General features: G+C 34.8%; 1 protein-coding gene across 3 annotated transcripts in view; it reads left to right on the top strand.

The window, feature by feature from the left end:
- Positions 1-12,873, top strand: part of SP4 (Sp4 transcription factor) — a 76,799-nt gene that overhangs the window by 36,682 nt on the left and 27,244 nt on the right. For 2 of the 3 annotated variants that reach the window (XM_072783814.1, XM_072783816.1), the window contains one exon: positions 6,937-7,165. The exons of the other annotated variant lie outside the window; for it this stretch is intronic. In XM_072783814.1, the coding sequence (XP_072639915.1) occupies positions 6,937-7,165 (229 nt within the window). The remainder of the gene's footprint in view (positions 1-6,936; positions 7,166-12,873) is intronic. 3 annotated transcript variants of the gene reach the window in all.

Below are 12,873 nucleotides of genomic sequence, written 5' to 3'. Positions count from 1 at the left end.
TCCATTAGGAATTTTTAAAAATGCAAATAAAAGTAATAATGAGATGCTATATTGGGTTTATGAATTGTCAACTTTTTTTCCTTTTAAAGTTGATCTTTAATATGTTAGTAATACATGGAAACACTTTCCTTGTTTATTTTTTTTTATTTTATTTTTTTACTTTCCTGTTTAAAAAAAAAAAGTGCAACTGATATAAGTAAAGCTAAAAAGGCTCCTGCTGATTACATTCCATTCTTCAAATCCTCTTTTAGAAGTAAGCTCTCTTAATCAATTTGTTACATGTCCTTTCAGACCTTTTCCAGTTTGTTTATTATATGTGAATATCATTGTAGGAGATACCTAATATTTGTAACGTAAACATCAGGAACTTTGTTTTAGAGGTCTGTCATGTTTTTTAGAGGTCTGTCTTAGGTTTGTATGTAGATTTCTCACATTCTTTTTAACTACTACACAACATTGCTATTGTCTGAATTCTGCAATTCATAGCTATTTAGGTAGTTGCTGATTTTTTACTATTTTAAACACTGATAAAATGTATTCATCTTCACAGTCTGGCAAAAGTAAAGTTAAGCAAAACAGGATTGCTGGGGAGGGAGGGGCAAAACTGTTACAAATAGAGCAGTGAGGGTAGATAGGACACATTGAGAAGGTGGTATTAGAATAAGGATTTGAAAGAAGTGAGAAAATTGAACATACATGTGCTGAGGAAGGACCATTCTAGGCAGAAAGAGTTTAAGAGCTGTAAATTGGGATTATGCCTACTATGATCAAGGGATGGTAAAGAAGTTAGCATGGTTGAAGTTGAGTGAACTAGAGGATGAGATTGAAGAGGTGATGGGTGGCCAATTTATATATAGGACCTTGTAGGTGATTATAAGGCCTTTGGCATTTACTTTGAATATAGTAGGATGCCACTGTAGCAGTTTAGAGAGAAGCGACACTTTCTGTGAACTCTGTTAAGAATGAATTGATAGAGTAGGGCAGTGGTGGCAGTTAACTATGTAGTAATCAATCAGGAGAAAGGCTTGGACTAAGGTGCAAATAGTGGAGGTGGTGGAGAAATGCTCAGATCCTGAATCCGTTTTGAAGGAGTACTCAGCAGGATAGGGAATAAAGTATGAGAGAAAGGAATCAAGAATAAGGATTACTTCACAGATTTTGATCTAGGTAAAGGTAGAGCTACATAGATGAAGTTGTATCTTTGTCTTAAGAAATATAAAATTCTAATAATGGTCAAATTTATCAATATTTTTCTTTGTTTTGGAATCTTATTTAAGAAAACCCTTTAGTTCTGCATTTTCTTCTAATATTTTTTGTTTGTAATTTTGTTTTTACATTTAGTTGGGTTTTTTAAAAATACCTGTTTGCATTTTACTTTTGTAAATAGTGTAAGATTAAGATCTGAAATTCCTCACCCCACCCCCAACTCCAAAGCATACCAAGCCAAAACAAATCATTTTCTTCTTTTCCCCCTAATTTTAGATGTCATTTTTATTATATATTTAAATTTCATGTAGATGTGCATCTATTTTAGATCCTGTATTCTGGTTTTTCTGAGCCATTGTTACATTGTTTTTAATTACTTAAGATTTGTAATACATTTTTATTCTACTGTTTACCTTTTTAAAATTGTCTTGGCTGATTTTTCACATCTTGGATCAGCTAGTAGAGTTTTGTGGAAAATTTGTTATGATTGTGTTTACTTTATATGGGTTGATTTTAGAGAAATTAACACATTTATAATAAGGACGTATATTTCTTTTCATGTCTTGCTTTATGTCCTTCATGTCTTCTTCCTCAGGACTTGCACATTTCTTTTTTTTTACATTTACTTAAATTCAATTAACATGTAGTGTATTATTAGTTCCAGAGGTAGAGGTCAGTGATTCATTAGTTGTATATAACACCCAGTGCTCATTACATCCCGTGCTTTCCTTAATGCCCATCACCCAGTTAGCCCATCTCTCCACCCCACCCTCCAGCAACCCTTAATTTATTTCCTGTGATTAAGGGTCTCTTATTTTTGTCTCCCGCTCTGATTTTGTCTTGTTTTATTTTTCCCCTCCCTTCTCCTATGCTCCTGTTTTGTTTCTTAAATTCTACATATGAGTGAAATCATGTGGTAGTTGTCCTTCTCTGATTGACTTACTTTGCTTAGCATAATACGGCTGGTTCCATCCATGTTGCAAATGGCAAGATTTCATTTTTTTGACAGCTGAGTAATACTCCCATTTTGTGTGTATGTGTTATATACACACACACCACATCTTCTTTATCCATTCATCTGTTAATGGACACCTGGGCTTTTCCCATAGTTTGACTGTTATGGACATTACCGCTATAAAGATTGGGGTGCAGGTGCCCCTTAGATCATTATGTTTGTATCTTTGGGGTAAATACCTAGTAGTGCAATTGCTGGGTCATTGGATAGCTCTGTTTTTAACTTCTTGAAGGAACCTCTGTACTGTTTTCCAGAGTGGCTGTACCAGCTTGCAATCCCACCAGCAGGGTAAGAGGGTTCCCCTTTCTCCACATATGAGACTTGCACATTTCTAATTTTTTTTAAAGATTTATTTATTTATTTATTCATGAGAGACAGAGAGAGAGATAGAGAGAGAGGCAGAGACACAGGCAGAAGGAGAAGCAAGCTCCTCACAGGGAGCCAGATGTGGGACTTGATCCCAGATCCCAGGATCACACCCTGAGCCGAAGGCAGACACTCAACTGCTGAGCCACCCAGGTGTCCCTGCACATTTCTAATTAGATTGATTCTTGGGTATTCATGGTTATTGTTGCTGTTGTAAATGTAATATTCTTTCTTTTATTTCTTTGAATTAGTTATTGCTGATCTAGAAAAAAGCTGTTAATTTTTATGTTGATCTTGTCTATAAATGTCTTAGTTCTAATAATTTGTTGATATTCTCGAATTTCTTTTCTCATATAGAAGTGTTACTTCTTTATCTTATTGCATTGACTTATACCTTCATGATACATAGAATATCAAAGGAGTAGGGGATCACTTCTGTTAGAAACCACAATGAGATACCAATTTTTTTGTCTGTTAATTTTTTTTTAAATCTTACTGAATTTCTCTTGTGCATGAAATGCAGAAGTACTCATGTATACTTCTAGTGGAAGTATAAGTGAATGCAGCTCTTGTGCAAGAGACATGTGCAAAAGATATCACAGACAGTGTTTCTAGGAATCAGACTGGTTATCCCACACTCTTAAACCAGCTCCTTTTCACTGCCCAAACTGAAAACCTGAAGCCATTCTTAACTCTCTTCCATTTCCTTTATCCTCCACAATAGCAGCTATCATCTTATATTTACTGGATGTCTTATATCTGTTATTTTACTTACTCTTTACACCCCCCTGCACTAAGTACTGCTGTCCCAATTTTAAGTTAAGAAAACTAAAGTTCTGGGGACGCCTGGGTGGCTCACTCAGTTGGGCATATGCCTTCGGCTCAGGTTGTCCCGGGTCCTGGGATCAATTCTTGAGTTGTTGGGCTCCTGGCTCAGCGGTGGGGGGAGGGGGTATGTGTAACTGCCTTTCCCTCTCCCTCTGCCCCTCTCCTTGCTCATGCACTCTCTCTCTCAAATAAATAAAATCTTTAAAAACAAACAAACAAAAAAAAAACACTGTAGTTCTGAGAGGTACATAAAATACCCAAAGTCACAAAACAGCTAAGTGACGGAGCTGGTATTTGAATTCAGGTCTAGCTAACTCCAAAAGCTGTTCGCTTTCTGTTGTATGTATTACTTATATTGATCACTAGGCCTCCATGTCTTGGAAGTAATAAGAACAAATATTTTTGTTCAGGTTGTTCATACTTATGTTGCTTATGGATTACTTGTAGTGTTTCAAAAGAACGTTAATGTATAATACTAGGGTAATGGTTTTGTAAGGCATAGTATATGTGTATAATGGAATATTAAACAATCATTATACTATTTTAAAAGAATTTGTAATATTTTTGAAGCACTTCTATTGATAAATAAGTAAAAAAGAACAGGACACAATAGAGTTTTTTGGTTTTTTTTTTTTAATCTTTCTGGTAACAGAAAGATAAGATGACTGCAAGAGCTATTATGCTTTTATGCACTCTTTAATTTGGCTATCATATGGATGTAATTAATGGGTAAAGGAAAAGTAGCCTCAAAGTTTATGTTTTAAAGTTTTAGTGTGGCTAATAAGGAGAGTGGTACTTAGTATTTGCCAAAACAAAAACATTTAGTAGGAGCAGGTTTTGAAGATGAATTAATTTTTAAACATGCCTTTATTAAGCTTATGTTATGGAGTGGCTGCTGTGTGTTGAGTAGTGTTCCACATCCTGGAGACTGCAGTGAACATGACAGGCAAGATCCCTGTTCTCATGGCACTTAACATTCAAAAGTGAGGCGAAGACAGAAAAAAGTTAAAAAGGACAAGATAATTTAATCCGAGTAAGACAAAACTTGGTGATGATACAGAAATACACTAAAGGGTACCATTTTAGATGATGTGATCAGGAATGGTATTTGTAAAGAGGAGAGTTTTAAATTTAGATAGGAATATTACTGTCACCTAGGGGGCTCAGTGGTTGAGTAGCTGCTTTCGGCTCAGGTCATGATCCCAGGGTCCTGGGATTGAGTCTCACATCAGGTTCCCTGCAGAGAGCCTGCTTCTCCCTCTTCCCATGTCTCTACCTCTCTCTGTGTCTCTCATGAATAAATAAAATCTTTTAAAAAAAGAATTGAATATTACTATGGAGTCAGCTGTGCAAAGATTTGAGTGCCAAGACATTGCCACCTAGACTGGAGAGGATGTGCAGAGGCCCAAAGAAGGGAATGAGCGTGATATGTCTGAGGGCTAAAAAAAAAAAAAAAAAAAAAGGCCGGTGTGTCAGGAGTAGAGTGAACAGAGGAGAGATTGATAATACATGATGAGGTCTGAGAGGGTAGGGTTAAACTTGAGCAGGGCCTGGAAGCCTTGGTAAGGAATTTAGTGGCTTATACTTGACTGGTAGCAGTGGAAAAGAAAGAAAAGTAATACTGAGCTATGTCGAACTGTCTAGGACAGCTAGGGAAAGAAGTCAAGAGAGTTGTCAGGCTTAAATATATAAATTCAAATATGATTGGCTTGATATTTTTCGTGGAAATAACTTGCCAAGTTGTTTAGGCATTGACAAATGTTCATAATGTGAAGAGTTTAAAAATCTATCTAGGAAGTGGTCAAGGGATCTGAGAATGATCAGCCAGTGATTGGGAATTCCTAGTACTTTAACGTAATGAAGGACCTCTTAAATACCATTGCAGCCTGAAAGGAAAGACCTAGTGTTGTATGAACAACAGCTGAAAAAATTAAGCATTCAGAAGATACATAAAGGCATAAGAAATATACTTTGCCTATACATATTGTTTTACAGTTTACAAAGTCTTTACTCTTTAGGAAATCTACTTGATCTTGATAACTCTCTGAAGTAGATAGAGGAAAGGAATTTTAGGGAGGTCAGAATTATTAAGAGATGAGGAAACTTGAGGATATTCAAGTGCATGGTCATTGAATGGCACATGAATTAACTACATCTGACTACTTGCATTGCTTTGCCTATCACAGCATGTTTATTCAAAGGTGATCAGAAATTTAAATTTTAGCAGAAAAAAACTAAAATATGTGTCCTTATTAAAACAATACAAAAGACATGTTTTTCATTTGTATTATAGTTACTGTGTTTTGAATACACAGAGGAGAATGAGATTGATGTTGGCTGAGAGAATCAGAGGCTTAGTTTTGTTTGGAAAATGTGTACTCTTTCCTCACTCGCTAATTTTTATTCTTTTCTTGGTAGCTCTGTGTGTTTAAAGTACTATATATGCAGCTTTGAAATAAGCCCTTTTATTTTACACCCAATACTCACATGTTTATTTCTGCTACTATATTTTATTCTTGTGTTGCCACCCAACTCAGGGGAGACTCATAGCAATAATAGCTAACAAATAGTTAACAATTCTGTGACAGGCACTGTGGTAAGGGGTAAATTAACTTGTTTAATTCTTACATCAATTCTTGGTGGTAGGAGCATTCCTTTATAAATTGGTGTTTTCTGCTATTCCGAACCTGATGTGGAGAAAGTACTATGTTGAAAGGAAGGATCATTATAAGGTACATGCACTTCAGGATCAATTTAAACCATAGATAAAGTAGATGTTTTTTTTGGGTCATATTATATATTATTTATCATAGTTTTCTCTAAGTGAAGAAACCAAGTTGGTGTATGTATAACCTGAAAAGTGAAGTAAGTCTAAGCTACGTAACATGAGTGAATAAAGTAGTAATTGCCTAAACGTCTGTTTTATGATTATAGTGATAGTATGTAATTATCATGGTTTTACTTTTTAAAAAACTATTTAACTCAGTATAATTAAAAAAAGATTCCTCAATAAAGAGATGTTTGCTTAAAGTATGGACGAATGAGAAATATCTATAAAACTTAATCATTTGTTTAGTTTTCATTCCTGTATTTTCTAGAGTGAATGAGATCTATTGCTTACTGTGGAAATGGATATAGCATCTTTCATCTGAGGGTCTCAGTGCTTTTCAAATAATGTCTCATGAATCCTCACAGCACTTTGGTGAGGTAGGTAGGTGGCAAGTATTATTATCTTCATTTTACAGATGGAGAAATTAAAGCCACCACAGGGTTAAATGATTTATGTGTAGTCCCACAAACCTGATATAGAGGCAGCCTGAGCTACTTACATGAGAATACTGTATTTTAGGAGGATTTGCATAGTAAAAATCATTAAATCATTGTCCCTTTGCTATTTTATTTGACACAGATTAACTATCAGAACAAATATGGTAGCTTTAAAATGTCCATATGGAATTTTTTTAATCCTTTCTTTAGAAATAGAAAATATAATACTCTTTCCCCCCCTCCCCAATTTTTAGGTCAGCAGCAAGGACAAGATGGAGTAAAGGTCCAACAAGCCACAATAGCTCCTGTAACTGTAGCAGTTGGAGGAATTGCTAACGCAACGATAGGTGCTGTTAGTCCTGACCAACTCACACAAGTGCATTTGCAGCAAGGCCAGCAAGCTTCTGATCAAGAGGTACAACCTGGCAAGAGGCTTCGAAGAGTTGCCTGTTCCTGTCCTAATTGTAGGGAAGGAGAAGGAAGGTAAATACTCTGTTACCAACTTTATCTCTCTGGATGGCATAAAATAGTTAAAACCAAGTCATTGGTTGGTACTTTGATCACTAGAATGTCACTAGCTTTGTAGCACAGAAGTGGAGATACAATATTGTTATGATAGGGATTAAATTGAGCTAGTCAAAGAATGGAGTTTTAGTGGTTTACTAACATATAGCTTATACTTTTTTAAAAAATGGTTTCCATGTTTCATTAATTATGTAAAAACTTTAATTTTATTGATGCAAAATTCACATACCATACAATTCACTCATTGTACTTTTCCTTGGTTTTTAGTATATTCACATAGTTGTGCATCTGTCATCACAATTTTATTTTTTTTTTTTTTTTTTTTTTTTTTTTTTTGTCATCACAATTTTAGAACGTTTTCATCACCTCCAAAAGAAACACCTATATTTTTTAGTCATCACCCTTTTGTCCTCCAGTCCTCCCAGCTCTAGGCAACCATTGAACACATTTCTGTCATTATGCATTTGCCATTCTGGACATGCATATAAATGGACTCGTGCAATTATGTGATTTTTTTGCACCTGGTTTCATTTATGTAACATAATGTTTTTAAGGTTTATCCATGTTATAGCATGTATTAGGTATTGGTACTTCATTTTTTTAAATGAATTAATATCATTCCATTATATGGATACACAGTATTTTACTTATCCATTTATTTATCAGTTGGTGGATACTTGGAATTTTTCCACCTTTTGGCTACAATGCTGCTTATAAACATTTTTGTACAGATTTTGGTGTGGACACAGGTTTTCATTTCTATTAAATGTATACCTAGGAATGGAATTAATGATCCATATAGTAACTTTAAGTCTAACCATTTAAGGAACTGCTTATTTTCCATAGCTATACCATTTTACATTACCACCAGTAGTGTATGAGAAAGTTCTACTTGTTGCCAACACTTGTTATAATTTGGCTTTCTGTTTATAGCTTTTTTAAAAAAATTTTTTTTTTTAATTTTTTTATTTATTTATGATAGTCACACAGAGAGAGAGAGAGAGGCAGAGACATAGGCAGAGGGAGAAGCAGGCTCCATGCACCGGGAGCCCGACGTGGGATTCGATCCCGGGTCTCCAGGATCACACCCTGGGCCAAAGGCAGGCGCCAAACTGCTGTGCCACCCAGGGATCCTGTGTTTATAGCTTTTTTAATGTGTGTGAAGTGTATCTCAGTATGGTTTTAATTTGCATTTTCCTGATGACTTCATTAGTTAAGTGTGTTTTTATGTGCTTATTGACCATTTGTATATCTTTTTTGGACAAATGTCTGTGGAGATCTTTTGCCCATTTATCTTAAAATAAAAAAAAAAAAGAGAGAGAGACGCCTGGGTAGTTTATTTGGTTTAGCAGGCAACTCTTAATTTCTGTTCAGGTCATGATCTCAAGAGTCCTGGGATTGAGCCCCATGTAGAGCTCCACACTCAGCGAGGGAGTCTGCTTGAAGATTTCTCTCCCTCTGCTCCTCCGCCTGCTTGCTGTCTCTAAAATGAGTGAATCAATTTTTTTTTTTTTAAGATTTTATTTATCCATTCGTGAGACACACACAGAGAGAGGCAGAGACGCAGGCAGAGAAAGAAGCAGGTTCCACGCAGGGAGCCATGTAGGACTTGATCCCAGGACTTCAGGATGATCATGCCCTGGGCCGAAGGCAGATGCTCAACTGCTGAGCCACCCAGGTGTCTTTTTTTTTAAGATCTTATGCCCATTTTAAATTAGTTTTTAAAGTTAAATTGTAATAGCTCTTTATATATTCTGGATAAAAGTTCCTTATCAGATACACAATTTGCTAATTTTTTCTCCAATTCTGAGAGTTCTCTTTTTACTTTCTTGATAATGCCAAAGACACTTGCAATTCTTTGTGAATTTTAGAATTAGCTTGTCAGTTTCTACAAAGAAGACAGGTGGGATTCTGATGGAGGTGTACGGAATCTTTAGATTAGCTTAAGAAATATTGACAACAGTATTGTGTTCTGATCCTTATTCATGGTATGTGTTTTTCTGTTTATTTAGAGATCTGATTTCTTTTGACACTGTTTTGTAGTTTTCAGAGTATAAGTTTTACACTTTTGTTAATTTGTTCCTAAGTATTTTATTCTTTTTTATCCTCTTGTAAATGGAACCTTTTTTTTATTGTTCATTGCAAGTGCATAGAAATACAGTTAACTTTTGTTTATTGATCTTGTATCCTGCAGCCTTACTGAACTCTTTTTTTTTTTTAATGGATTCATTAGGGTTTTTATATATGTAAGATCATGTCAGATAGAGATAGTTTTACTTCATCCTCTCCACTCTGGATGACTTTTATCTCTATTTAACCTAATTGTTCTGTCCAGAACCTATAGTGTAACATTGAATAGAAGTGGCAAGAGTGGACATCCTTGTTTTGTTTCTGATCTTAGGGAAAAATGCCCAATCTTCCACCATTAAGTATGATATTAGCTCTGAGCTTTTCACATATGCCCTTAAATAAGAAAGCTCCCTTCTATTCTTGCTTCATTGTGTTTTTGTCATGAAAGGGTGTTGGATTGTTTCAAATGGTTTTCTGCATCCGTTGAGGTGATCACATAGTTTCTGTTCTTTATCAGTATGATGTGTTATATTAATTACTTGTCAGATGTTAAAGTACTTTTGCATTTGTGGAATAAATCTGACTTAGTCGTGGCATATAATTCTTTAAATATGTTGTTATATTCAATTTGCTAATATTTTGTTAAGGATTTTTGCATCTCTGTTCATGAGAGAGAACTGTTCAGTTTTCTTACGTCTGTTTGCTTTTGGTAAGGGTAATTTGGCCTCATAGGATGAGTTGGGAAGTGTTCCCTCCAGTCTTATTTTTTGAAAAAGTTTGTGAAGAACTGATAATAATGCTTTAAATGTTTTGTGGAATTCACCAGTGAAACTATCTAGTGCCTGGGCTTTTTCTTCTGTAATATTTTTGACTACTAACTCAGTCTCTTTACTGTTAAGGTTTTTTTTCTGATTGTTCTTGAGTCAGTTTTGATACTTCGTATCTTTTGAGGAATTTATCCACCTCATCTAAGTTATTTAAGTAATTGGCATACAATTATTCTTGGTATACTTTTATAATTTTTTTTATTTTATTTCTGTAAGGTTGGTAATGAGTCTTCTTTCATTTCAGAGTCTAGTAATTTTTTTCTTCTCTTTTTTTCTTGGTCAGTCTACCTAAAGGCTTGTTCAGTTTTGTAGACCTTCTCAAAAATCAAGTCACATCAGCTTTTGGTTTCATTGATTTTTCTCTGTTGTTTCTGTATTCTCTATTTCATTAGTTCCTGCTCTGTTCTTTATTATTTCCTTCCTTCTGTTTGCTTTATTTTAGATTTAATTTGCTTTTTCCATTGTCTTAAGATGGAAGGTTAGGTTATTGATTTAAGATCTTTATTAATGTAGGCATTTAGAGCTAAAAATTTCTCTGTAGGTATTGCTTATTTCTATGTATCCCTTAAATTTTGGTATGTTGTATCTTCATTTCCTGCTTTCCGTTTGGATTTCTTTTTTGACCCACTGGTTTTGACCCACTGGTGTATTGTTTAATTTCTAGGTATCTGTGAATTTTACACTTTCCTCTATAATTGATTTCTAGTCTCATGTTCACTGTTATTTGTTTTTCATTGAGGTTTGTTTCATGGCCTAGTGTGTGGCTTATCTTGGAGAACATTTTATGTGCATTTAAGAAGAATGTATATTTTGCTACCATTTGATGGAGTATTTTGTGGTTGTCTGTTAGGTCAAGTTTATCAAGTCTTGTTTCCTTGTTGCTTTTTTGCCTAATTGATTGGCTTTAAATCTCCCTGTATCTTTCTGTCTTTGAATGTCAACTATGTCACCTGTAGACAGCATGTAGTTGGATATTGGTTTTTTTTGTTTGTTGTATTTTTCTTGAGATTGGTTTATTAGAAAGAGAGTAGGGGGAGGAGCAGAGGGAGATAATCTTCAAGCAGACTCCCTGCATCCCTGCTGAGTACAGGGCTTGATGCTGGTTCAGTCCCATGACCCATGAGATCATGACCTTAGCCAAAACCAAGAGTCAGCTGGATGTTTGACTGACTGAGCCATTCAGATGCCCCTTTTGGGTTTTTTTTTTTTTTTTCAAATCTAATCTGACAAAATCTGTCTTTTGATTGGATTGTATGATCCATTTACATTTGATATTGATATAGTTGAATTTGTGCGTTTCATTTTGCTTTTTGTTTTTTGTGTCTCATGTCTTTTTGTTTCTCTCTTCCTTTACTGCTCTCTTTTGCATTAAGCAAATATAGCACTTTAATTTGTAAAGTAGCATTTTAATTTTGTTAATGATTTTTTTCACTGTATTATTTTGAGTTACTTTAGTAACTGTTCTTGGCCTTACCATATATATCTTATCATAATCAGCTTAAAGTTTATTAACTTAATTCCAGTGATATGTTATTTTTTATAGGTCTGTTTCCTTTTGCTTCCTTTTGTGATGTTATTATTGCATATTATATAAATTGTTATAATACATATTATGTCTGCAAGTGTTACAGATCCAACAGTACATTGTTATAAATTATTGCTTTATATAATGTTGTCATTTAAAGAAATTGAGAGACCAGAGGGATTTCAGGGTCACCAAGAATAATTTGGAGGTTGCCAGGGCCTCGTTTTAAAGTGTTTTCACGTCTGATGTTTGAGGTGGGGGGGGGGGGGGAGTTGAGAGAAGATGAGCAAGTATATATAACTTTTGCTTTGTTAATTTTATCCTAGTTCTCTGTATTTGTTCCTCATATTTGAGTTCCTTTCTGGCATCATTTTCTTATCCCACTACAACTTTGCTCCCACCTCCCTGCTTTGTGCTCTTACTGCAAATGTGTTAAATAGATTACATTTCTATAATATTATGGGCTTGACAATACATTTTACACTTAATGTTTTATAAAATTATTTTTTAAATCATGTAAGACAAGAAATATGCACTTACACTGTCCTCTATAATTATATAATTACCCTCGCTAGTGCTCTTTTGTTTCTTTGTGTGCTTTTGAATTACTTTCTGGGTTCAGTTGATGCAACCTGAAGAACTTCTTTAGTCTAGTTTCTTGCAAAGCAGGTCTGCTCAAAACAAATTCTCTGTGTTTGTTTATCTGGGAATATCTGTATTTCACCTTTATTTTTGAAAGGCAGTTTTGCTGGATAGAGTCGTGTTGTTTCAGTTTTTTTCTCGAGTACTTTGCACATGTTTTCATTCTGTCTTTTGACCTCCATTGTTCTGCTGAGAAGTAGTTCTTTTACCGCAGTTCCCTTGTAAGTGACAAGTTGTTTTTCCTTTGCAGCTTTCAAGACTTTGTCTTTGGGTTTCAGGATTTTCAGTATATGAGGTGTTTGTGGATCTGTGAAGTTATACTGCTTGCAATATTGTATGTATAGATCCATGTTTTTCAATAAGTTAATATTTTTTCCACTGCCTTTTCTCCTCCCTTTTTCCCTCATCTCTCTGCTTCCCTCACTCAGACTTTGGTGTCCCACATTTCTCAGGCACCTTGTTCATTTTCCTTTGTTCTTGTTCTTGTCTGTTTTTGGATTGCATAATCTCTATTGATCTATCTTGAATTTTGCTATTTCTTTCTTCTCTTGATTCCCTCTAGTGAATTTTTCATTTCACTTGTACTTCTTGTCTCCACAATT

The sequence above is a fragment of the Canis lupus genome, chromosome 18 (assembly GCF_048164855.1).
Source record: "Canis lupus baileyi chromosome 18, mCanLup2.hap1, whole genome shotgun sequence".
Classification (NCBI taxonomy): Eukaryota; Metazoa; Chordata; class Mammalia; order Carnivora; family Canidae; genus Canis; species Canis lupus.
This window is presented reverse-complemented; position numbering and strand designations above follow the sequence as displayed.